At 54.5% G+C, this 25,528-nt stretch overlaps 1 protein-coding gene across 4 annotated transcripts in view; it reads left to right on the forward strand.

Annotated features, from left to right (window-relative positions):
- The window catches only part of DEGS2 (delta 4-desaturase, sphingolipid 2), a 66,669-nt gene that overhangs the window by 35,415 nt on the left and 5,726 nt on the right, over positions 1–25,528 (forward strand). Inside the window, exon 1 of one of the 4 annotated variants that reach the window (XM_034992885.1) lies at positions 11,541–11,666. The exons of the other annotated variants lie outside the window; for them this stretch is intronic. Coding sequence (XP_034848776.1) covers positions 11,585–11,666 — 82 coding nt within the window. The 5' untranslated portion in view covers positions 11,541–11,584. Of the gene's footprint in view, positions 1–11,540; positions 11,667–25,528 lie in introns of those variants that run through there. 4 annotated transcript variants of the gene reach the window in all.

Genomic DNA, 25,528 nt, shown 5'->3' on the forward strand with positions numbered 1-25,528 from the left:
TTGTGTCAGGTCCGGTCTAGGTTCATTTATTCTTTTGCATATGGACGTCCGATGGATGGTCTCTCTGAGGAGACTATCTCTTCTCCACTGAACTGCTTTTTTCTTTCTTTTTTTTTTTAAGATTTTATTTATTTGAGAGAGAAAAAGAGAGAGAGAGAGAGAGGATGCTCACACAAGCAGGGGGAGCAGCAGAGGGAGAGGGAGAAACAGACTCCCAGCCTGAGCAGGGAGCCCATTGCTTGATCCCAGGACCCTTGTCTTGTAGTTAATGAGTCCTCTGACTTTGTTATTCCTTCCTATTGTGGTGCTTGGGCTCTGGATTGATAAATCTGCATGTGAAAGGCACCCTTCCAAACTAGTCATTAACTATATCTAGGAACTGGCCCTGCGAGGGGCAGTCTCCTCAGGGCCAACTAGATAGCATAACCTTGAGAATTACAGAAAAGAAGAAGGCATGATGATTAGTGCAGTGCCCTCGCCCTCTGATGCTTTGACATCACTAAGGAATCTTTGTGGTGATGACAAGGGGACTTTTAGAGAGTAGGGTATAAGTTTTCCTGAACAGCATAGAAAAAAATTGTATCATAAGAGTAGAAAGGAGTGACACCAGTAGAAATAGCAGGAGCCCCTCTGGGCTGGCCCATATCTAAGTTTCTTACTTACCCGGCACTGTCCAAGAAAGTCAATCTGAAATTCCCAGGGTTTCTAACAATAGCTCAGTGGGATGGTAGATTGTTAAAAGCATGCATATGTATATAGTTGTTTGTTTCATTTTCTTTCACTAATACTGTCTTGGTGGGTTTTTTGGGAGGTCAGGCTGCAGGTCCAGCCGTGAGGCTGTTGGGAGTATGAACTGCTGGTTTAGTAAAGTCTGTGTGAGGAGGCGTGCTGTTGTAACCAGGGGGAAGGGTGGCTGTGGTCATGGTGGGGGAACCGCAGGGTCTTGGTGGAAAGCTGGAGGGTTAGTAGGGAAAGGCACTCACTTGGAGGGTGTGGACCTTTGAAAGGGGGGTAGGCAGTCCTCTCCCCAAGGGGCTTGTGGGGTTCACTAGTATGAGGCAGGTGCCCCCTGGGGGAAAGCATTATCTCCATTAATTGTTAGACTGACCCAGATAATAGTGACCTTGGCCAGATTCCCCTTTGGGCATGGAGTGTTGGCACATACGGGTAGGTGTGTCTGTTTCCACAGAGAGCAAGAAGTTAACCAGGATCCTGGTGAAGCAGACAGCAAGCTCCGAAACATCATAGAATCCCTAATCCCAAAGGAAGAAAAGCAGTCAGGGTCTGTGTCCACTTTGTGCCTTAGCAGAGGCAATCTGTGGGTGTGGCTGGGGCAGGGGTTTGAGAGTCGGGGTGAACTTGTTCCAGTCATCTCCAGCAGCCAGCTCCTGGGCCACGGAGAGGTCATCTGAAATATGGGCCTGGGTCCCCGCTCAGGGAGATGAGGCTGTTGGCCTTGTGGCTCTGTGGTGGTAAGACAAGGCTGGGCTGGGGTTCCAGCATGAGCCCGTAGGCAGGCCCTCCAATCTGGCCACTTACTGCGGGCTCGTTGCCTCAGTCATTGGTTTGGTTGGTGATAGCAAAGTGGTGAGGTCTTTGGGTTGTGGGGCATGTATTAAGCAAACTCATGCCTGGTTGAAACAATGGCTCACTTGGAGGGTGTGGATCTTCGATTACAAACCAATGAAAGCTCCGAGATAGACAGTAATGAGAACAGTAGTCATCAGAATGGTGTATGGTTGCACTTGACAGGTTTTGTGTTTATTCCGTGTGTATGTAAGTTTAGGCTCGGATGGGCCCTGTATCAGATGAGCAGCTGCCTGGCCCATGGGACAACCTATGGTTGATGGGTTCTAGGAGAATAAATGCCCTCACTCTGGCCTCCAGCCCTTCTGGGATGGGGGCAAGATTGGAAATTTATAAAGATGGGGGGAGACAATATTAGAGGCCTGTATACAATATGTAATGCATCTTTATGACCATAGAGGGGAGACAAATCCCCCTTTAAATGTAGGAAAGGGAGTGTAGGACATTTTTATTATTTATTTATTTATTTATTTATTTATTTATTTATTTATTTATTTATTTATTTACTTTTTAAAGATTTTATTTATTTATTTGACAGAGAGAGCAAGAGAGCACAAGCAGGGGGAACAGTAGAGGGAGAGGGAGAAGCAGGCTCCCCGCCGAGCAGGGAGCCCGATGCGGGGCTTGATCCCAGGACACTGAGATCGTGACCTGAGCCGAAGGCAGACGCTTAACCATCTGAGCCACCCCGGCGCCCCTGTAGGACATTTTTAAATTTGACATTGAGTTTTGAGTGGGCCAAGGATCTTGAATTAAGAGAGATTAAGGCCTGGGGCAAGAAAGAGGCCCTGTTTGGGGTCCATTTGCTGGATTGGAATTAGAAAAGAAAATGTTTGAGGAAACCATTACATCTCTGAGCTCAACCTCTCTGGCCCTATCGGGGACAGGAAAGCTCTATTGAGTGCCTTTCCCAAGAGCCCCTTCTGAGAATTGAAATGTGTACCTGGTTACTACCAGTCCTGTCTAACTCCAGAAGGGATAGGAGTGGGCTGGCCAGGCCTTGTTTTGTGGCCTTCGGATATGGGGAGACAGGTGTGATTTGGGGTATCCCTGTGGGGCAAGAGATTCTGAGTCCTTTACCCTCAGCCAATGGCTCAACAGTGTGTATAATCAATGTAGAGAGGGGGCCAGTTGTTGGCCAGAGCTCCAGTGCCAAGATGACTGCCCGAAGTCTGGCCAACTGTGTTGACCATTGGGTTATGACCTTTGTCTGGAACATCCTAAGAGATGAAAAGCAGCAATGTTCTAATGAGTGCTGTCATCTTTATGATGATTGGTGGTACAACTCACACAGTCAACAAGCTGTCATTGATGTTCATTCAGGTAATGGGGGGCTCCTGGTTAGCCAAGGGGCCTGGGGGAGGGGTGACCTCTCCCCTGGGTGGAACATATGGTACCTGGCCAGGGACTGAGGACAGGGGAGGCCAGGTGGAATATGCCAGAGGGCCCAGGTCTGGCTCCTTCCTGTTGTAGGAGGCCTCATCAGCTGTGCTGAGCTTGTGGGGTACAGTTTCTATGACCCCAGCAAAGGGGCAGCTGCCTTGGGAGGGTCCCAGGCTCAGGGTCTGTGAGTGCCTCTATTTCTAGGAAAGCCCAGTATGTAGCCAGCAGTTTTGGTTTTAATGGTGTTTAGCATGAGGACAAGAGAGGCAGTTCCTTGCATCAGAAGCCCTTGGACAACTAAGGGCCATCCTGGGTGGTCCAGAGACCTCAGGGGCAGGAGAGGACTCTCTTGCCCAGGCCTCTACAGTGAAGGAGTCTCGGAGGCCTGGCCTGGAGTTCCTGTTGACTTAATTTGGACGGATCTTAGAGCCTTTCATTAGAGGGGCCCTGCTGACCGTGAGCTGATTCTGAGTTCGATTGAGGTAGAATTTCTAAATTAGGAACATGTTGCTGCCAGAAGCCAAAAAGGATGCTGGTTTGTAAGACCTGAAGGAGCCTGTCCGATGAATCTTGCTAGAGGAATTGGTCCTCCCGGTAACGTCACAGCTGTGCTCCTGGAGGAAGGTGATTCGGTCAGGTCTTGTCTGCAAGGATGGCGTGTGCAGGCGAAGCTGTTGAGGCCCCGGGAGAAGCCTGGAGAAGGTGTGTGTCCCTGCCGGGGGAGGGCAGCCAGGCTGAGGCGCCACTGAAATGGGTGCTGAGGAGAACACATTAGCCAAATCTGTAAGAGCAAAATCTCTACTGGCGTTGATTGGGTGGAGTTACTTTTTTATTTTAATTAATTAATTAATTAATTAAAATATTTTATTTATTTATTTGACAGAGAGAGACACAGCAAGAGAGGGAACACAAGCAGGGCGAGTGAGAGAGGGAGAAGCAGGCTTCCCGCAGAGCAGGGAGCCCGATGCGGGGCTCGATCCCAGGACCCTGGGATCATGACCTGAGCCGAAGGCAGTCGCTTAACGACTGAGCCACCCAGGCGCCCCTTAATTTTTTTTTTTTTAAAGATTTTATTTATCTGAGAGAGAGAGAGAGAGAGAGATCATGAGCAGTTGCGGGGGGTAGAGGGAGAGGGAGAAGCAGGCTCCTCACTGAGCAGGGAGCCCGAAGTGGGACTCGATCCCAGGACCCTGGGATCATGACCTGAGCTGAAGGCAGACACTTAAGCGACTGAGCCCCCCCCAGGCGCCGTGGGTGGAGTTAATTTTAGCAATATTGGGTCTGGGGTACGGGGGCCCATTGTCTGCCTCTAGGCAACAGCCAGTAGCTGGAGTGATTCCTTCTTCTCCCCCTGTTCTCCCTCCTCCACCCCTTCATCGTCTCCCTCCTCCCTCCCTCCAAATTCTCTATGGATGTGGTCCCTTCTACCCCACCAAGTCAGGGGAGGAGTCAGGACTTTAGCAGGCAAACAACACAACTAGGGACCTGGGGTGCCGTGGTCCCTGAGGGGGGTGCCCTTGCGCTGACTCAGTGTGTGGTTCGAAATTCACCGGTACTTCGAAGGAGTGCTCCCCACCCCCCCATCCCCGCTCCTCTGGGCAGGCTGAAAAGTAGGGAGCACGGCACCTCGGTTTGCCCACCACTTGTGGGTGCTGCCCGTGCATGCCCTGCCACGGCCCTGGGAGGGAAGTAAGGCATACCTCTGTGCCTTCAGAGGAGCCTTTCAGAAACTCAGCTAGACCCCTAGAAAAGGGGGGTGCCCTGCAATGTCATCCTGCAATCTAGGCAGGTAACAGCTCAGACCAGAACTTAGGGAGGACCCCGCTTCCGAGGTCCAGGTGGGAGTCCGCGGCCACACCAGGCAAGTGCGCCAGCCGCCGTGGCACCAGCTGGTGGCCCCTGGCCAGGCTGCAGCTCACGCTCAGTGCAGGCAGCAGGTGGGCCCCGGGCAGCCTAGGGACATATCAGCCCAGTCTGAGCCGGGCCTCCCTGCTCACACCCTGCTTGTTTTATGATGTTGATTTTATTATTATTGCGGTGAGGCCCACAGATCAGGAGAGGACTGCCATTAGCCAGAGAGTTTGTTAGGTATAGTTCCCAGGACAGGACCCGTGGGAGGCAGGAGCAGAAGGGGCGAGGAGGGGAGCTGGGGAGGAGCCAAGGGGGGCGACAGAAAAGCCTGGGCAGGTGCCTTAATGTGGTTTCCCCGGGAAGGAGTGGTGAGGCAGGGTAAACAGGTTTAGGACTGGCCAGTCTGAATAATTGTATTCCAGTTGTCTGTTGAGTTGTCTGGAACCTGGCTCTGGGGTGATGAGGGCCGGGGAACCCTGGCCCCGAGTGTGAGCCACTGGAGGAGGCGGTGAGGTGCATGGGCTCTGGACTGGTGAGTTTGCATGGGGAAGTCTCCCAGGCTAAGCATTTACTGGACCTGGTTAGCCCTGGGAGGGGCAGTCTGTCAGGGTCCAGGGATGTCAGAGCATCTGAAATACAGAGAATCGGCGCTCGGTGCTCAGCTGACTCAGTCCGAGGAGCATGTGACTCTTGATCTTGGGGTCATGAGTTCGAGCCCCATGTTGGTTGTAGAGATTACTCAAAAAAAAAAAAAAAAAAAAGAGGGCGCCTGGGTGGCTCAGTTGGTTAAGGGACTGCCTTCGGCTCAGGTCATGATCCTAGAGTCCCTGGATCGAGTCCCGCATCGGGCTCCTTGCTCAGCAAGGAGCCTGCTTCTCCCTCTAACCCTCCCCCTTCTCATGTTCTCTCTCTCTCTCTTTTTTTTTTTTTTTTAAGATTTTATTTATTTATTCATGACAGACAGAGAGAGAGAGAGAGAGAGAGGCAGAGGGAGAAGCAGACTCCCTGCCGAGCAGGGAGCCCGATGCGGGACTCGATCCCAGGACCCTGAGGTCATGACCTGAGCCGAAGGCAGACGCTTAACCATCTGAGCCACCCAGGCGCCCCTCTCTCTTTCATTCTTGCTCTTTCAAATAAATAAATAAATCTTAAAAAAAAAAAGCAATTAGACTTAAAAATAGGAAAAATGTAAATTAAAAACCAAAACATTAAAAAAAAAAAAAGAGCTAGAGAAAATCCAGAAGGCATGAATAGTCCACGGTTTTTGGTGTGCGTAGAGCATTTCTGTTTCATCGGTGCACACCATTCCAGCTCGTGGACTGACCACGGGATGTCTTTCCCTCCGTTCTGCTGTGGTGGGAGGTTGGGGCTGTCTCTAGGATGGGGCTTTTTACCAGTAAAGCTGTTAGGAATATTCCTACACATGTCTTTGGTGGATATCTATTTTCATTTCTTTGGGCCATGTGCCCAGCAGTGAAATTCCTGCCTCACAAGGAATTGTGAGTGCTTTGGGAGATGTTCCTGCAAGTTACCCCAAGTGGTTGAACCAAGTTCCAATCTTGGTGACACCCGTAAGGCTTTTCAGGTGGAAGGCTCAGGTCTTCTGATCTGGGGAGTCCCCATTTATTCCTTGTTTGCCGGGATTCATCCATTGTTTTATTTAGTAATTTGTTGTTGAGGGTGTCCTTGTTCTGGGCATTAGGGACATGAGGGGCGAACCCACGAGAAGAAGCTCCAAAGGAGGGAACAGACAATAATCAAGCACGTAAGCACATGCTATAAAGATTTGTTTCAGATAGGAATAATCATGCTGCCGTATAATTAAATTATAATTACAATTTCAGTGAGAGATGACTTCTGTGAAGAAAATAAAGCTGCGGACGCACAGTGTTGCCCCTCCTCCACTTTCTCTATCCTTCTAGAAATCTCTCGGGACAGATTTCGGGATTCTGTACCTGTCCTCATGTCTCTTTTCCTTAATGTGCTTCCATTTCACAACAGCATTGTTGTTTTAATTGAAGCATGACTGACACACAACATCCTATAGACCTAAATGGGCAGCTCCTCTGCCCATTTTTAAATAGATCCCAGGGTCCTGGGATCGCAGTGATGTGATTTTTTTTTTAAGATTTTATTTATTTATTTGACAGAGAGAGTGAGAGAGCACAAGCAGGGGGAGCAGTAGAAGGAGGGGGAGAAGCAGGCTCCCCGCCAAACAGGGAGCCTGATGTGGGGCCCGATCCCAGGACTCCGGGATCATGACCCAAGCCGAAGACAGATGCTTAACCATCTGAGCCACCCAGGTGCCCCAGTGATTCGATATTTTTATTTTTTTAATTTTTAAAAGATTTTTAGAAGATTTTATTTATTTGAGAGACAGACAGTGCACATGAGAGGGGGAGCGGCAGAGGGAGAGGGAGAAGCAGGCTCTCTGCTGAGCAGGGAGACCAACGTGGGACTCGATCCCAGGACCCTGGGATCATGACTTGAGCTGAAGGCAGATGCTCAAATGCCTGAACCACCCAGGTGCCCCGTGATTCAGTATATTTTTTAAAGATTTTATTTATTTATTTGACAGAGACACAGAGAGGGAACACAAGCAGGGGGAGTGGGAGAGGGAGAAGCAGGCTGCCCACTGAGCAGGGAGCCCGATGTGGGGCTCAATCCCAGGACCCTGGGATCATGACCTGAGCCGAAGGCAGACACTTAACGACTGAGCTACCCAGGCGCCCCGTGATTCAATATTTTTAAACATAACAGTCCCCACGATGGGTCCAGTTACCATCTGTCACCATACACAGTCACTACAATATATATTTTTTTATTCTTATGTTAATCCCCTATATTACATCATTAGTTTTAGATGTAGTGTTCCATGATTCATTGTTTGTGCATAACACCCAGTGCTCCATGCAGAATGTGCCCTCCTCAATACCCACCACCAGGCTAACCCATCCTCCCACCCCCCTCCCCTCTAGAACCCTCAGTTTGTTTTTCAGAGTCCATCGTCTCTCATGGTTCATCTACCCCTCCGATTTCCCCCGCTTCATTCTTCCCCTCCTGCTACCTTCTTCTTCTTCTTCTTCTTCTTTTTTCCTAACATATATTGCATTATTTGTTTCAGAGGTACAGATCTGAGATTCAACAGTCTTGCACAATTCACAGCGCTTACCAGAGCACATACCCTCCCCAGTGTCTATCACCCAGTCACCCCATCCCTCCCACCCCACCCCCCACTCCAGCAACCCTCAGTTTGTTTCCTGAGATTAAGAATTCCTCATATCACAGTCACTACAATATTATTGACAGGAAACAAACTGTCAATTACCAGAGGGGAGGGGGCTCGTAGGGCTGGCAAAAGAGTGAAGGGGATGAAAAGGTAGAAACTTCCAGCTGTAAAGTACAGAAGCCATGGGGATGTCATGTACAGCATAGGGAACACAGTCAATAATATTGTAGTGGTTTTTTAAATATTAAGTTGTGTAAGTTCTTTATATATTTTGTATATTAACCCCTTATCAGATGTATTACTTGCAAATATCTTCTTCCACTAAGTAGGTTACCTTTTTGTTTTGCTGATGATTTTCTTCACTGGGGCAGAGGTTTTTTAGTTTGATGCAATCCCATTTGTTTATTTTAGCTTTTGTTGCCCTTGCCTGGGGAGACTGCCCCCAACCCCCACCCCAAATACTGCTAAGATTGATGTGAAAGAGCTTCCTGCCCATGTTTTCTTCTAAGAGAAGATTTTTTTTTTTTTTTAAACAAGCCACTTACACCTGTCTATCTCTGGTTTATTTATTTATTTACTTTATTGGTGAAATGGCAACAGCCTTGTGTGTCTCCTGAAATGAAAATGTCATTCTCGTTTCTCAGCCTGGTTCTGCTTTTCTGATAGCTCTGTTTTGCCAGGTGGGAAGTTCTTCTCTTTCTTGGGGTGGTTGCCCTCCCTTCTTTCCCTCAGTGACTCCCTCCCGTGTGGACTGACTGTGAGTCACGGGCTGTTAGCTTGCCCTGGCTTCAGGCAGGGGCGGAGGGACTGTACGGAATGCATTCTGGCCTGTTTCCGCCCCCCCCCCGCCCCCCCAGAACAACGTGCGAACATGTGGCACAAGAGGGCTTCGTGCTGGGACAGCAAATACTATAGTTAAGACTTCCGGGTGTCGGTGCCCCCCCACTCCTCCCAGGCAGTGGAAGACACCCAGGCTTACAGTCGGGGTCCCTCCTGAGAGTCAGTGAACCCCCCCACCCAGGTTATTGCTCCTCCCAGGAGAAATGGGGGCAGGGAAGGTTTGGGGGGTAGTCAGAGGAGTGGCTATAACATACAATGTATAACAAAGATTTTTTTTTTTTTAAAGATTTTATTTATTTATTTGACAGAGAGCGAGCGAGAGAGGGAACACAAGCAGGGGGAGTGGGAGAGGGAGAAGCAGGCTTCCCGCCGAGCAGGGAGCCCGATGCGGGGCTCGATCCTAGGACCCCGGGATCATGACCCGAGCCGAAGGCAGACGCTTAATGACTGAGCCACCCAGGCGCCCCTATAACAAAGATTTTTGAAGAATAAACTTCGTTTTACAAATAAACTTTATGATCTATAGAAATATTGGGAAGATAGCACCAAGAGTTCACATAGCTTCCACACCCAACATCCTTTATTTTAAGATCTTATAATAGTATGGTGCATTTGTTATAATTAGTGAATCACCACTGGTACATTATTATTAACTGAAGTTCATACTGTAGTCAGATTCTCTAAGTTTTTACCTCATGCCCCTTTCCTGGTCCAGGATCCCACCCAGGACACCACCTTACAGACAAATACGTATTCCCTGTCATTGCAGGGGTCCAGGGGAGTAGTGGGGAGGCTGTCACGTGTGCTGTGATCAAGTTCACCATCTTGAAGTCAGTCTTTCTGGTTCCGCCTGGCTTGGGGACTTGGGAATTACTTGGCCAGGGCGCCGGATGGGGAGTCAGGTATGTTCAACTCCTATTCCAGCCTCCTGTCTCTCTAGTGTGTCCTTTGACTTGTCCCCTCTTTGGCCTTAGTTTCCTTATCTGTGAAATGGAGGCACTGGGCTAGTTTCATCTAGACAGGTTGAGTCTTGGGGTAAATGGCGAATGAAGTTTCCTGACCCCGTCCTGGGGCGGAGGAAGCCAGCAGGTGTGATGCTATCCGAGGGCAGAGCCGAGCCGGGACCCACATCTCACTGAGCGCAACACGGGGGCCCACACGCCGACTTTGGGCTTTTCGGGTCAAAGATCAGGGCTCTGCCCCTGCTTCGCTCCTTATTCTTGTGTGGTTAGGCAAGGCCCTCTTGAGCTCTGAGCCTCAGTTTACTCATCTGTAAAGTGCCAGCTGGTGGGAGGGTCCCTTTGGCTGAGAATAGAACAGGTTGCTCTGGGGAACATGAGCTCTGTTTTTGAGGCTGTGCAAGCTGGACCAGGTGACCCTGTCGGGTGCTGTGAGGGGTGGTGGCAACGCTAGGCTCCGAGGGTCTTCCTGTTGGATTGGGAATCCAGCCTCCGTGCTGACCCACTTTCCTACACCTGAGCTGGGCAGGTGGCTGCCTGCCACGGGATGCGTGCACACAGTTGCTTTCCTTTCCAGCCTGGGCCGGGACTGCATTTGGCCCTGGGCTAAGGGAGGCCTGCCAAGTGTACCACACCCCTGGGCCATGGACTTCCAGGAGACTGGATGGAAACTCACCATTATTGCCTCCCTGCCTTGTGGTACCTTTGGCTGCCAGGCCATTCTGCTACCCAGGCAGCTCCCAGCACAGGCCAGGCTCTACAGAGGTGACTCGGCCACTCCTACAAAGCTCCGAAGGAGTGAGAGGAATCCTTGAAAAAGTGAAAATAAGGAGCCCTGTGCCCCCACTCCCCCAAACCCTGGACTCTGTTATTTAAAAAAATGTCAGAGTTCTTCCAAGCTTCTGAGCCTTTGCATCTGCTGTCTGCTCCACCACCAGTGCCCTTCCCCTTTTCTAGCTGTTGACTCCTACTCATCCTTCAAGGCCCAATGCAAAAGACCCCCCTGCTGGACCCTAACCACCCCGCCCTGTGTCATGGCACGTCTCACCCTGAGTCATAATGGGCCTCTTCCGTGTCTGTGTCCCTGTGTCCCTCGATTTTCCTGAAGGTAGGGGTGGGCCCCACTCACCTCCCTGAGGTTGCCACAGACACAGCATCTGCCCACTGCGTTGTTGTTGCGTGAGAGGGCCGGGTAGGGGAAGGGAGCACTGCTTTCCGAGCACCTTCCGATTACTGGCACCGTCGGCAAGCATTTAATCTCTAGCCTCCTGACCTCTCCCCCCACCCCAAGTGGGCGCTAACCCCGGCTCGTCCCCGGAGGCAGGGGCGGCGGGCGCGCCAGTGCGTCGGGGCCGCGGGGAGAACCGGCGCTCCGCCGGGTGGGGCGTGCGTGAAACCCGACGACCGGCCGCGGGCGAGCCAGGCGGGGTGGGGGGGCAGCGAGCGCACCGGCGCGTCCCCGCACGACCTGGGGGCCGGGGACTCCCGCGGGTGGCGCGCTACTAGTCCCATGTCCCGCCGACGTGACCGAAGCTGGGGGGCCGCCGCCTCCCGCCCCAGGTCTGGGCCGTGTCCCGGCCCCGCGGGCCCCGCCCCCTCGCGCCTCCCGGGCGCACTGGCCCCGCCCCCGCCCCGCCCCGCGCCGCAAACTGGTCCCCGCGCCGCGCGCCCGGGCAGACAGGTGGCGGAGAGCTGAGCTGTCCGCCGCGTTCCGTGCTACGCTCCGGGCGCCGCCATGGGCAACCGCGCGGGCCGCTCCGACTTCGAGTGGGTCTACACCGACCAGCCGCACACGCAGCGGCGCAAAGAGATGCTCGGTGAGCGCGGCCCGGCCCCTGCCGCGGGTGGGGACAGCCCCGCGGGGCCGTCGCGAGGCGCGGGCCAGCCCGAGCCCGGCGGTCGCTCTTGCGCCGGCCCCGGTGCCCAGCGGGCACTCCTCGGCCCCTGCTTCAGGGAGGGTGGGGGCGCCACTCTTGCCCCCGCCAGGGGTCCTCGGCCCGGGTGCCCGAGGGTCTCCCACGCCCGGGTCTGAAACTCCTCTCGCGCCTTTGCCTCCGTCCTGGGGTCCGGGATTCGAGGACCCGAGCCCGGATCCGCGCGCCTGGGGAGCGCACCTCAGCGGCAGCATCCTGGTGGTGGACCGCGAGCCAGGCGTGGGGCGGGGACCGGGCGCGAACTCGGGGCGCGGGGTCCGTCCCCAGGGGACCGTCTGTGTACGGGATACACCTTAAGAAAAAACCCACAAAGATTATGCCAAAGAATGCCTTCTGTCCATTCTGCCCCGTATTTTATAGCTTAATACGTGGTGGCCACCCCTCTCTCATTTAGTGTCCTGCGAAGTCGAAGTCGTTTTTACCAGCGTAGTTGTGGTCAGTCAAGCCAGTGGCTCCTATTAGACCAGGGGTGTACAGTCTCTTTCCGGGGCACTACGGGTAAAAGGGCTCGCACCTCCAGAACCGTTTCTACTGGGTGCCACCAAATCGCCCCCACAGTGCCAGGCCGACTTCAGCAGCGTGGACATGCTACCCTCCCTCCCAAGAAATGGCCAGGCCCTGGTTTCACACTCCCTCGCCTACACCTGGGGTTGGCAGACCTTTTAATCAGGTTGACTAGGTGACATGTGCTATTTCATTGTGTTTAATTTGCAGTTTTGGGATGATTGTTTCCAAAGTTTAATTGGCCGCTTCAATTTTTTCTTTTTTCTCTTGGGTTCGTCTCTTGCTTGTTGATTGTTAGAGCTCTTTGTACAGCAGGGTTTTAACTATTTGTCTTACATGTTGCAAATATATTCCCCTTGTCTTTTGCTCTCACAGAAGCTTTTCTTTCTTTTTTTTCTTTTTATGCATTCAAGTGGATTAGGTGTTTCTTTAGAAGTTTTCCCTTTGGTGTCTTCCTGCTCCACTCCAAGACTATGAAATATCCATCCTATTACTTTTAAGGTTTTCAGATACCGGATGCACTGCGTGGTTCATGCAGGGCTGTTCTCCGCTGTGGCTGCCCCCTGGCTGGAGATGGCTGGGGGGGGGGGGGGCGGTTCGTGTCTTCGGTGGCTTTCTGCTGTGAGGTGAATAATAACCGAGCACTGCTGTGGTCTGACCTGTGGCAGCATCCTCCCCTACACCTGTGAACTTCTTGGGGTGGCTCAGAGGGGTCTTGGTGATCATCTGGTCCTGCCTCTCCCTAGAGGGCAGGTGTCTTGGCTGCTCCCCTCAGCAGGGCTGAGGCAGGGCTCCATTTCCTTCCCCTCCCCTGGCAGCCCCCCACCTTGCTGTTACAGGACTCACTGGCACCTGGCCCCAGGTGGAGAAGGCTGGAGACTTACCCTGCCCCACAGAGGGGTCCAGACCCTCTGGGCGGCAGACTCACTTTCTGAATCTGCAAAGTGGGCACAGTCATCCTGTTTGGCAGAGAGGGTGCGATGTTAAAAGGACATCTTGGATGTTAAAGGGTGCCCAGTGTGGTACCCAGCGCTCCAGGACATGGAGAAAAGGATCTGTCTCTGAAGAGAGAAGCCACAGGCCCCAAAACCAATAGGGGAAGCTTCCTGGAACGGGGTGGCACGGAAGGCTGGAAGGCTTGGAGGAGAGGAGGTGATTTGGGCACCAGGTCTCAGGGGCCGACCCTCCAGGGACCTTTAGCTCATTTCCAGTTTCCACTGGGTGCTGTGGATTCCTCCGGTCACGTCTGGTTTTCAACTCATGAACTTGACATGTGCCATTTTCCCTCACTCCCCGGCATTTGACAGCCTTTGCCCTGCCTGGATGTCCTTCCTACCCGCTCTGCCCCTCTGGCTCTCTTTGGAGTTTTGTTTTGTTTTTTGTTTTAAATTTTAATGAAGTATAATTGACGTGCAGTATTATGTTAGTAAGTTTCAGGTATAAATCTAGTTACCATTTTTCACAGTACAAAAGTTACTGTGATTTCATGGACTACAGTTCCCTTGATGTACGTGACATGCCTGTCACTTACTTACTTTGTAAATGGAAGTTTGTACTTGATCCCCTGCACCCATCCCTCCGTGTCCCTCCCCCTCTGGCAACCACCAATCTGGGTTGGCTTGGTTTTGTCTTTTGAGTCTGGGTTTGGTTTGGCTTTGTCTTTTAGATTCCACACGTGAGTGGAATGATGCAGTATTTGTCTGTGTCTGTCTGACTGACTTCACTTCGCACAATATCCTCAGGGTCCACCCAAGTTGTTGCAAAATTCCATTTTTTTCTATGGCTGAGTAATTTTTGATTGTGTATATCCCTCATCTTCTTCATCCACGCGTCTGTTGATGGACACTTAAGTTGCTTCCATATCTTAGCTCTTGTACATAATGCGGCAGGGAACAGGGGGGTGCATATATCTTTTTGAATATGTGTTCTCGTTTTCTTTGGATAAACACCAAGACATGGAATTGCTGGATCAATATTTTGAAGAACCTCCATACTGCTTTCCAGAGTGCCTGCACAGTTTTCATTCCCACCGACAGTGCACGAGAGTTCCCCTTTCTCTGCATCCTCGCCAACACCTGTTACTTATGTTGTTGATTTTAGCCATTCTGACAGGTGTAAGGTGATACCGCATTGTAGTTTTGATTTGTATTTCCCTGATGATGAGTGATGTTGAGCATCTTTCCATGTGCCGGTTATTCATTGGTATGTCTTCCATGTAAGAATGTCTATTCAAGTTTTAGTCAAATTTTTGTTGGTTTGCTATTGAGTTGTATGAGTTCTTTATAGACTTCGGATGTTATCCCCTTATTGGGTATATGATTTGTCAGTATCTTCTCCCATTCCATGGGCTGCCTTTTTGTTTTGTTGATGGTTTCCTTCACTGTGCAAAAGTTTTTTAGTTTGATGCAGTCCTATTTGTTTTATTTTCATTTATGTTGCCTTTACTTCCAGTGTGAAATCCAAAAAGATTATCGCCAAGACTGATGTCAAGGAGCTTACCGCCTGAAGATTTTGGCTTTCCTGTCTTACATTCAAGTCTTCAGTCCATTTTGAGTTTATTTTTGCGTGTGGTGTGAGAAAGCGGTCCAGCTGTATTCTGCATATAGCCGTTCAGTTTCCCCAACACCATTTGTTGAAGAGACTGTCTTTTGCTCATTGCATATTCCTGCTTTCTTTGTTGTAAATTGATTGACCATATGCATGTCAGTTTATTTCTGGGCTCCCTATTCTGTTCCATTGATCTCTGTGTTTATTTTTATGCTAACTTACACTGTTTTTTGGTTACTTCAGCTTTGTAGTACATAGGTTGAAATCCAGGAACGCGATACCTTTGACTTTGTTTTTTTTCACAAGGTTGCTTTGGTTATTCATGGTCTTTTGCGGTTCCATAGACATTTTAGAATTATTTGTTTTAGCTATCTGACAAATGCTGTTGAAATTTTATTAGGGCTCTCGCTCAGTCCCATTTCCTGCAGGAAGGCCCCCTGACTACCCTCCTGGTCTTTGGCCTCCGCTGGGGGAGGACATTCCTCTGGGCTTTCCCTCTATGGCTCCGACCCATCAAGGTTCTTACCAATGTGGGGAAGCGGATTTTGGGGATCTAGACCTTGGCCGTGGAGCTCATCTCCTGGCAGGCACCTCAACACTCCTCACGCATTAGCCGTGTGACCCTGGGCGGGTCAGTTATCAGATGAGCAAATAGAGGCTTGGTTGAGTTAAAAGGGGTTATTATTCCTTACAGAGTTGTGCAGATTAAATGAGGTAATGTTAAGTGCTTAGCTCGCAATAAATGTTAGCTCCGATGATAATTACTACCTCGGCACACAGGCCCAAGTTCTCCCCAAGGACAGGGAATGCCTTTCCGCCTCTGCTTTCTGGCCGTCTGTGCCATTCGCAGCCCGAGAGAAATTCTGCGTGTTAACTGCCAGTACCTTTTTAGAGAAGAGGCAGCCAGGGGCTGCTCAGAGAGGGGAAGCGACCTGTGTGGGGCTGCACAGGCCGGAGGCTGCCGAGGCCAGGCTGGTGTGCAGGGAACTTGCTTGAGGATGTGCTCCAGCCCCAGCAGGCCACTCCTGCAGCTCCTGCCAAGCCCCCAGGAGCCAATGGATGCTCAATAAAGATCCTAATCTGGGAGGGAGTCAGAACCCAGGGGGAGGCCCTTGCGCCTACCTGGCCGCATCTCTCGGGGGCAGAACCGAAGTCCATCTCCAGCTCCTGCCTAACTGGGGACAGGCTCCCCAGGGCACAGTGTCCCATGGGCAAATGCAGTCCCACGCAGCCCCTAAGAGCCACATCTCCCAGGCCACGGCTGAGCCTCCCTGTACTTTGAAGGCAGGAACAGAGCCCGCAGGACTGTGATCCCACGGTAGACCAGAGGCCAAGGCCAGGCGTGGCCGCGGAAAGAAGCAGACTTTGGGTTTGTCTTTAAAAACAAATAGCTTTGTGATTTTTTTTTTCTTATGAAAACAGGGCACAAACATGGTAAAACAAAACAAACAAAACGAAACACAAATTCAAATAATCAAAGGAAAACAAAAGAGGAAACAAGGAAGTAAGACTCTTGGCAATTGGGTTATTTGCATAGGAAAGGCCCCTGCTGGGGCGTTTCTCAGGGGCTGGGTGGTAAAATCCAGAACAGAACTGGCTGAAGCCCTCAGGGGAATTCGTGAACTCTCCCCACCCAACCGTGGAGTTGCCAGCTCCAGGGGTGGGGAGCGGGCAGGCCATTCTCTCCGCACCCCACGTCCCTGCCCCAGGAGGCAGCTGGGCCTCCTCCCCTGCCAGGGGGCTGCACTGGTGCTGGGCTTGCGTCCCTCCAACTCTGAGATTCCGCAGAAGAAAGGGAGCTGCCTCCCTCACCTCCTGACCCGAGGAGCGTGACCGCCCCTTGAACCACTAACCTCTGGCCAGAGCTGTGAGTCGTACGGCTGGTCACTGGGCAGGGGGCAGTGATGGGCAAGGCCCCACCGTTACCATGTAGTCAGGGCAGGGAGAAGTGGCTCTCCAAGAAAAGGAAGGGGTGCTGTGACCCTGAGTTGTGTGGGCGGGGGGGAGGCAGGCTGGATACACGGGGGCACGGTAGCGCGGACTGTGGGTGGTCACTCAGGGCTGACTCGTGGACCCTCCTTGACCTGATTATATCCTCCCCTGCTGAAATCCTCCAAGGGCTTCCCCTTCTAAAAAAATCTCACCTCTGCCCTGGCCTGTGGGGCACCCCGTCTCTGGCCGTTTTGTGGAATGCATCCCATCTGCCCATTTCCCTCCTCATGGTTTTTGCAAATGCTGTTCCCTCTGCTTGAGTTCTTTTCCCCTGTTCTTTTTTTATTATTATTATTATGTTATGTTAGTCACCATACATTACAGTTGTTTTTTTTTTTTTTTTAAAGATTTTATTTATTTATTTGACAGAGACAGCGAGAGCAGGAACACAAGCAGGGGGAGTGGGAGAGGGAGAAGCAGGCTTCCCGCTGAGCCGGGAGCCCGATGTGGGACTCGATCCCAGGACCCTGGGATCACGACCTGAGCCGAAGGCAGTCGCTCAACCAGCTGAGCCACCCAGGCGCCCCCATACATTACAGTTTTGATTAGTGTTCCATGATTCATTGTTTGTGTATATCACCCAGTGCTCCATGCAGAACGTGCCCTCCTTAATACCCATCACCGGGCTAACCCATCCTCCCACCCCCCTCCCCTCTAGAACCCTCAGTTTGTTTCTCAGAGTCCATAGTCTCTCATGGTTCTTCTCCCCCTCCCCTGTTCTTCATGAACCAAACTCCTATGTGTCCCTCAGGTCTCAGCCTCAATGCCCTTTTCTCAGAAACACTCTAACAACACCACACACACACACACACACACACACGGTATGATGCTGTTTCTCCCTGGAGAGAACAAAAAAACCCTGATGTGCAAATTGGCACATGGCTGTTTGTGCAGATATTTCTATCGTGGCCAATTTCAAGCTACCAGCATGCATTGCTGAGCAGGCATTTGGGAAGGGAGGAGTGCATGGGGTGGCCTGCAGTGCTTACCTCCCTTCCGGGCCCCTGCTCCATCCTCCTCCCTCACCCTCCTGCAAGGTGCCTTCACCTCCTGGCCCTGGCCTCTCTTGTAGCTGCAGGTGTCTGTGGGGCGACTGCTTTCATTCCCACGTCTGAGCCTCCCCGAAGGCAGGCCGGGCTCACCACCACCACCGCGGTTCCTTGGGCTGGCCTGCAGCGTTCCCCAGACAGGTCGGCGACAGGCACCTGCACAAAGCTTCAGCGGCTGCCAGGAGGTCCCGGGTTTCCCTCCCTCCCAGCGCTGCCTGGGACCTGGCAGCTCCGGTTCCCTCCAGGGCTCACCCTCGCCAGCCAGCGAGCTGGGAGACAACCCAGGCTGGGAACCAAGCAGTGAGGCTGAGGATTCTGCTTGATCGCACTGTCTTTCTTCCCCTGGGAACTTTCTTCTCCTCTCCGCGGCTCCATTTTCCACCCCAGCAATCCTAGTCCTTGTTCCCGATGGGTGAGGGTTTGTGTATGACTTCTAGTGGCCTTGTGCTTGTCACACATAATGAGCATTTTTGCCTTGCCTTTCTTTCGTCTGCCTTCTGGACGTTGACGCAGGGACGTTGACGCTCCCTTCGGAGTGAGTCACTTGCCCCGCTCCCCAGCCGGTCCGGGGGCAGGCAGGCCTCTTGTCCACGCTCTTCTGTCCCCGGTGCCCCGGTGCCCGAAGGGAGCCACTGTCCCTGCCACACGATGCATGCATAGCTGCCAGGTCTGGATCGGGGCCTCCGCTCGGCTGGGCGTGCCTTGTCCTTCCCCTGCCTCCCTTTCCCCCTTCCTTTCCCCTTGTTCGTTAATTTGTACCAGCTTTTATGGGGCAGGATTTACATACCGTAAATCCCCTCATTTGAAAGGCACAGGCCAGTGACTTTAGGGAAATTATATAATCCAGTTTGGGAGTATTTTCATCACCTGGAAGATCCCTTGAGAACACGTGCAGTCACCCCCCCACCCCCAGATTCTCACACCCAGACTCTCCATCCTTGGGGTTTCGGCTCTGACGTTGGACACGTGTGTGTGTGTGTGTGTGTGTGTGTGTGTCCCTCTCTTGGGATGCCCCGTGAGAACGGCACCCGCCCCCCCCAGGCAGCTGGGGAACCCCTCCCATCTCTGGGGTCTGGGGCCTGGCTGCCAAAGACCTTCAGCAAATATTTGTCACTGAACAAAAAGCAGGTTTAGTGAGAGGCAGGTGAGGAGGAGGGCACAGTGACTCCTCAAGGCACTTTGGCCCCTTTCCACCTGTTATGCGTCGCACCAGGTCCCCACAGTGCCTCCCACGCTGACCGGACGGTGTTAGGCTTGCCTCCTGGCTCCGAGAGGGAACATTATGTGGTGGGAAGGCCGCTGAGCTGGGGCGGGGCTGCAAGGAAGCCCTTTAGGAAGGAGGGGATTAAGAGGGATTTAGGTGCCTTTGTCAGAGGACTGGCAGGGGAGAGTCGTCAAGTTATTCAACAGTGGGTAGGGGATGTGAGGGAAAGAGCTCTGGGCTGGCCAGGAAGCAGGTGGGCAGCTGCTGTGTGCAATGGCATGTTCTAGACTTGGGAGTACCTTAGGTGATGAGCGGCAATGACAAGGACCTCTCCTATAGCTCTCGAGACTGTCAACATGATGGCATTTGGCCTCTTTGGGGAGGTGGTAGGAGTATGCAGTGCAGATGGTGCCAGGCCTGGGTGCAGGGAAGGGTCCAGAGTGTTGGCGGGAAGAAGCCCCGTGTGTGCCTGGGGCCCCTGCCAGAGGCCAGCGGTCAGCAGGGGGTGGGCAGAAGGCCTGCATCTGGGAGGAGGAGCCCGATGCCCAGCCTTGGGACCTCCTTGACTGCTTCTAGAGGGCATGCGCCCAGCAGCCTCCCCAACCAGCTGCCTGCTTCTGCTTTCCCCCCCACCCCCCCACCCCCGGCCGGCTTTGTCAGGTGAAGTTTGGGGATGACCCAGTGTCCATGGTAAGGCTGTTCCCGGGGACTGGTGTGGGGGCACTTGGGGCCCAGCGGGCCCATCCTCCTGCGGTGCTCTCCGGGTCCTACGAATAAGTCTGTCATGTGTGTGGGTCCATGTGATGCTTGTAAGTCACAGCTGTGCTGGCCCCAAGCTTGCCCTCACCAGTGGGGCCTGGTGGCCCCGGGAGCGCCTCTACCTGCTCCCAGCCCGAGGGCGGTCAGAGTCAGCACCTTCAAGATGGAGAGTGAGAAGCAGGCCCGGAGACGGACAGGGGCATGCCCAAGGACACCCTGCAGTGGGGCTGAGCCGGGCTGCATGCAGGTCTCCTCATCTGGGACCCAGGATTTTCTCTGGATGCTTTGCCCTGGCGACCACATAGCTCAGCCCCAGGACCCAGGTCCCCTGGGGGCTGAGCATCCCTGCAGGGTGCTCTTTCCAGCTCTCTGGGTGGGTGGGGGCTTTGGAAATGAGGCACGTTGTTTCCCCTTGTGGAAACCCCGTCTCCCCATCTCTGCAATGGGGGGATGGCCCCCTCCCGGGCAGGGTGGTGAAGGCTGAGTGTGGCAGATGCCCTGCATGGGAGCACTTGGCTGGCATCCTAGCCCTCGCCTGGGCCCCGGCGTGCAGCCTGCTGGGGGCGCCTGGAGCTGGGGGTCCCGAGCCAAGTCTTGGCAGTGTTGGCCTCACCGTGCTCTGTCGGACACTTCCCGAGCCTCGCTGGACCTCAGAGCCTCCTTTCCGTGCAGGCCTGGGCAGTGTGACTTCTAACAATGGCTGTTGTTCATGGCCAGTTGCCCAGGTGCCGGGGGCCACGCCCGGGGCCGCCGCTGGCGGACATTTGCACGGGTCTGTTCGTCTCTGGTTCCAGGTGGCCGTCCATGCTGGGCTCCCGGCTCCCCCGTGGAGCCGAGAGCTCTCGAAGCATGCGTGTCCTAGTCCCGCTATGGCTGTCTCTGAGCTGGAGGCCTGAGTGGGCCCGCACCCCCGTGGTCAGCTGGGGTCCCACAGCGGGGCAGAGCCTGGTCGGGCTGGGCCAGGCTAGGGTGTCCCGCTCAGGGCCGGGGCTCCTCCGTGGGGTTGCCGGGGGCCCAGAGATGGAGCCCAACGCTGTGCAGCCCCGGGGCTCTCCCCTTCTTCCGGTCCTCCTTCCCGGACCCCCTGGAGGAGGCCCCCCCTTTTTGTCGGGCCAGCACCCCGTTGCCCGCTCTGTGACCCCTGCCCCAGCATCTCTGTCCTGTCCTTCTGCCCTCCCCTGGTGCTTTCTCTTTCCCATCTTACCCCCCAGCCGGACCTCCCGTCCTCCCCCTGTTCCCACACTCACCCCATCCCCCCTCACCTCCCTGCCCCACTGCCGTCTTGCCCCAGGCTGTGCTGAAATGGCTCCTGGTGGGGCCTTCATGACCTTGTTAAGTCCGGTGGGGCACCTTTCTTGTCTTCCTGCCCATGACCCTCTTTGACCCCAGCAGCCAGATACCTCAAGTCCATGGCTGCAGTAACCCCGGTCCCTCCTGTGCCCAGTGACCTCCACCTCTGGTCTGAGTGGCTGGTGGTCCCCAGAGCATCTCCCCTGGGAGGTCCCCCAGGCCTCTCCCATCCCCAGGGACCGGGAAAGCTCTGGACTTGAAAAGTTATTTACTGTTTTCCTTGAGTGGGGATTGACTTTCTCAGCAGGCAGGTCCAGAATAGCCCCACTCCTAAGATGGGGCCTCCCTGGGGTCTCCACGGAAGGCCCGCGGTGTTCAGCGGGGCCTGCCCGCCTGTGCCCCCTCTGGAACCTGCTGTGCTCCCAGCTCCCTGGGCACCGTCTCGGAGCCCTTCTGGTGTCTCGCCCCACATACACTTCTGGCCAAGGCCCCTGCGCTCTGTCTTCTTGGTGGCTGCTGGGTTCCTCCCGGCTCTGTGGTCCGGGAGGTGTGGAGGTGATCTGGGGTGTACGTGCTTGGCCCCTTGTCGGGATCGCCCCTGCGTAGCCTGGAGTCCAGATTGGACGTCGGCCCCATCTTTTATTGCTTCCAGCAGGATGGCTGGGCCCAGTGACCCTTGTGGCCTGGGAGCGCTGGGCCTGTTCTCGTAGGTCAAAGCGAGCTGGGCCAGATCAGCCTGCAAGAGTAGCTCCCATGGCCCCAAAGATCAGAAGTAGGACATTTTTATCCTCAGCTCAGAAAGCTGCATTTAATAACAGTGGAAGAGCTCCTGGGGCCCCATCATCCCCGCCTTGCCACAGCCCAGATGGGCAGGTGGGGAGTGTCCTCCCCACCTCTTCTCTGTGGAGACGAGGCTGGGAGGCAATGTGGGCAGCTGAGTCTTTGGGGAAACTGTTAGGAAAAGGAGGAAGGGACACCGGGCTCCCTGAAGGTGGGCTCGGCAGGGGTGGGACCTCAGGGGTGCGCGCTCCTTTGCTCCCCACCGGTAGGATTACTGTCTTTGTTGGACAGATGGGGCATCTGGGGCCCACCGTCCAAGGTCAGAGGTGCCTCTGGGGAGCACGGGAGTGACCTGTTTGCTGGCCTCGATCCCAGAGCTGGGGTCCCACTACCTCAGAGCATGCCAGCCTGCTTACCTGGTGCAGGTGTGGCCTGCCCTGCCCTCCCGCCCCAGGCTTGGCCTCCTTCCAAGGGCAAGCATGGGAACCAGCCCGAGAGAAGCTGGTGGCCTCCAGCTACCTGGGGCTTCTAGGTGTGCCTCGGGAGGTGAGGGCCAGGCTCCTGGTTGCCCAGGAGGGGAAGACTGGTGCCCAGAGGCTGCCCCTGGCGAGAGGGGGGCTGGTGGGGCCCTGTGGCCTGTGGTCCCAACCTGATAGCCAGCTATGCAAAGGTCGGGGGCACTCCACACACGGTTTCCCTGGCCCGAAACCATTTCTTACTCCCGCTGTACCTCACCGTGGCTGCAGGATTCCCACCTCCCGGGGCCCCCAGCGTCCCCCGGAAGCACCTCTCTACCCAGGCAATCCAGGCCTACTCTCTGAAGTGTCCCCTCTCACTCTGACCCCCTTTTGGGAGAGGAGCAAGCTGGGATGAGGCCTACCCCCTGCCCCCCCTCCCAAGTGGGGCCTACATGGCCGTCTCCGCTCCCAGGCTTGGGTCCTTTTGTCTCTCGTCCCACCTGGCAGGATGACACTGGGCGGGTGCGATGCTGGCTCCTCCCCCGTGGCCAGGGCTGGCGGGCTGTGGGGCCCCTGGGTGGGGGGGCAGGCAGAGCGTGAGTCGCCCTGGGCCCTGGGCCAGGTGCTAGGATGGAGGAGGGACAGGGCCGGAGGAGTGGACCCCGTGGCGGGCCCAGCTGCGGGAGCGATCACGGTCTCCTCATCCTTGGTCTAAGTGCCCTGCGTTTCCTTGGGCCGCGGTGACAGGTGACCACAAACTGGGGGCCTTCAGACAGCACACACGTGTTCTCTACTGGCCCTGGGGGGTCGGAAGTCTGACCCGGGCCTCACGGGGCTGAAGTCAGGGTGTCGCAGGGCCACGCCCCTGGGGGCTCCGGGGACGAAGCCCTTTCCAGGCCTTTCCAGCTTTGCAGGCACCTGCACTTCTGGCTTGGGGCCCCTCCTCCACCTTCACAACCAGCAGGGGCAGGTGGGGTCCTTCCCAGTCCCCCCTGGGACCCTCTCTCCTGCCTGTGCTTCCCCTGAGAGGGCGGGCCCTGGGATGATACCGGCCACCTGGATGATCCAGGTCACCGTCCTGTTGTAAGGTCAGCTGCTGCACCTGACTCCCCTGTGCAACCTTGGTTCTCTCTTTCCGGGGGCTGGGACCTCCTCAGCTTATGGGATTGGGATGTGGATGTCTTTGGGGGGCCGTTATCCTGCCCGCCCCCGCCCCCCACATTGCCAGTAGCCTCTCTCTCCAGCTTGTGAACGGGGTCTCCTGGCTTAAGGTGGCACTGGCCACCCCGAGCCTTCCCCTGCCTTTGCAGGGCACCAAGCACCCCACGGGGCCTCTGACCTTTATGGCAGCCGGGTCACCTCCCACGGCGCGGGCACGACGCCAGAGGCCATGAGGCAGTGTGGGCAGGCCCCGGGGGTGGGGGAAGCGGTTCATCAGCCTGGTATTCTGTCCCCTTGCAGTCCCTGTGCCCTGATGACGCAGCTGCAGGCCTCCGCGGGGCCGGCCTCCCCAGCGCGCCCCGGCGGTCACCCCACAGCCGGGCCGCTGTGCTGGCCTTCCCCGGGCGGGTGAGCCGAGCCCTGCAGGGCTGATCTGTTAGTCCTGCCAGTGACCCCCGCCGGGTGCACACGCCCAGCCCTGCGGCTGAGCTCACCTGCCCCGAGCGGCCAGTTTGTCTTACACTTTTCTTAACTGCGGTAAAACACAAAGAACTGACAGTTTGCCATTTGGAACCATGTTGACGTGTCTGATTTGGTGGCATGCAGGGCGTCGTGCACCGTGGCTATTTCCAAATCCAGCTCATGGATCCACGCAGACCTGTTCCCGCCCCCTCCTCACCCCTCCGCTGCCCTCCCCAGCCCCTGCTGACCGGTCCGTGCTTTCCGTCCCTAGGAACGCACCTGTTCTCCACCCTTGGCTTGTCATGGGGTACGTGGCCCGTGTGGCTGGCTGCTTTCATTCGGCGTCATGTCTTCGAGGCTCATCCATGTGTAGCCTGGGTCAGCACTTCTTCCTTCTAAACACGTTTTTTTGGGGAGCCAGTAGTTTACTTGGGAGTCCATTTCAGGGGGCAGGAGTAGGGTGTCGGCATTGTGAAATAGGGACGGTGGACAATTCAATATAGACATTTTTTTTTATTGAGGTATAATGACATAGAACGAGGTGTGAGTTCCAGGTGTATGACGGGATGCCCCGGTCTGTGGTGCAGAATGATCGCCACCGTGAGTCTAACTAACATCGTCACCATACGCAGTCACAGAAATGTTTGTTCTTGAGTTCCCGGGTGAGAAAAGTTCTTGATGAGAACTTTTAAGATCTACTTTTTTTCTAAGTCGGCTCCACACCCAGCGTGGAGCCCGACGTGGGCTGAGATCGTGACCTGAGCTGAGACCAAGTCAGACGCTCAACCGACTGAGCCGCCCAGGCGCCCCCAACGTAGTGTTAACTGTAGTCACTGCGCTTTACGTTACACCCTCAGGACTTAATTCTTTTTTGACTGGAAGTTTTGTTCCTTTTTATGGCCGAATAACATTCCATTGTGTGGACAGACCACGTTTTATTTATCTGGTCACCTGTGGATGGACTCTGGGGTCGGTTTCAGCTTTGGCTGCTGTGAATAGTTCGATGAACGTTGTTGGTGTGCAAGTACCTGTGTGTGCCCCCGATTTGAAGGCTTTGGGGTCTGTATTTCGAAGTGAAATTGCTGCGGCCTGTGGTAATTCTACAGTTCCGTCTTCGAGGAGCTGCCGGATGGTTTCCAGGCCGCTGCACCATGTTGCATCCCCCCCCAGCAGTGTCCCAACAAGGGCTCCGGTGTCGCCACATCCTTGCCGACACTCGCTGTTGTCCGTTTTTGACTCTGGCCATCCTCGCGGGGGTGAAGGGGGATCTCATTTGTGGTCTTCGTTTGCATTTCCCTGGTGACTACTGATGCGGAGCATCTTTTCCGGGGCTTCTTGGCTGGTTGCACATCTTTGGAGACCTGCCCGTTCAAGTCCTTTGTCCATTTTACGATGGGCTGTTTGTCTCTGTTGTTGAGTTGTGGGAAATCTTTATATATTCTGGATATCAAACCTTTATCTGGAGTGAGGATTTGAACCGAACGCTCCGAACGCTGCTCTCTCCCAGTCCCCGGGACGCTGTGGCTCCTGAGCTCCCCG

The sequence above is a fragment of the Mirounga leonina genome, unplaced genomic scaffold, assembly GCF_011800145.1.
Source record: "Mirounga leonina isolate KUSES-001 unplaced genomic scaffold, KU_Mleo_1.0 Mir_82, whole genome shotgun sequence".
In the NCBI taxonomy this organism is placed as follows: Eukaryota; Metazoa; Chordata; class Mammalia; order Carnivora; family Phocidae; genus Mirounga; species Mirounga leonina.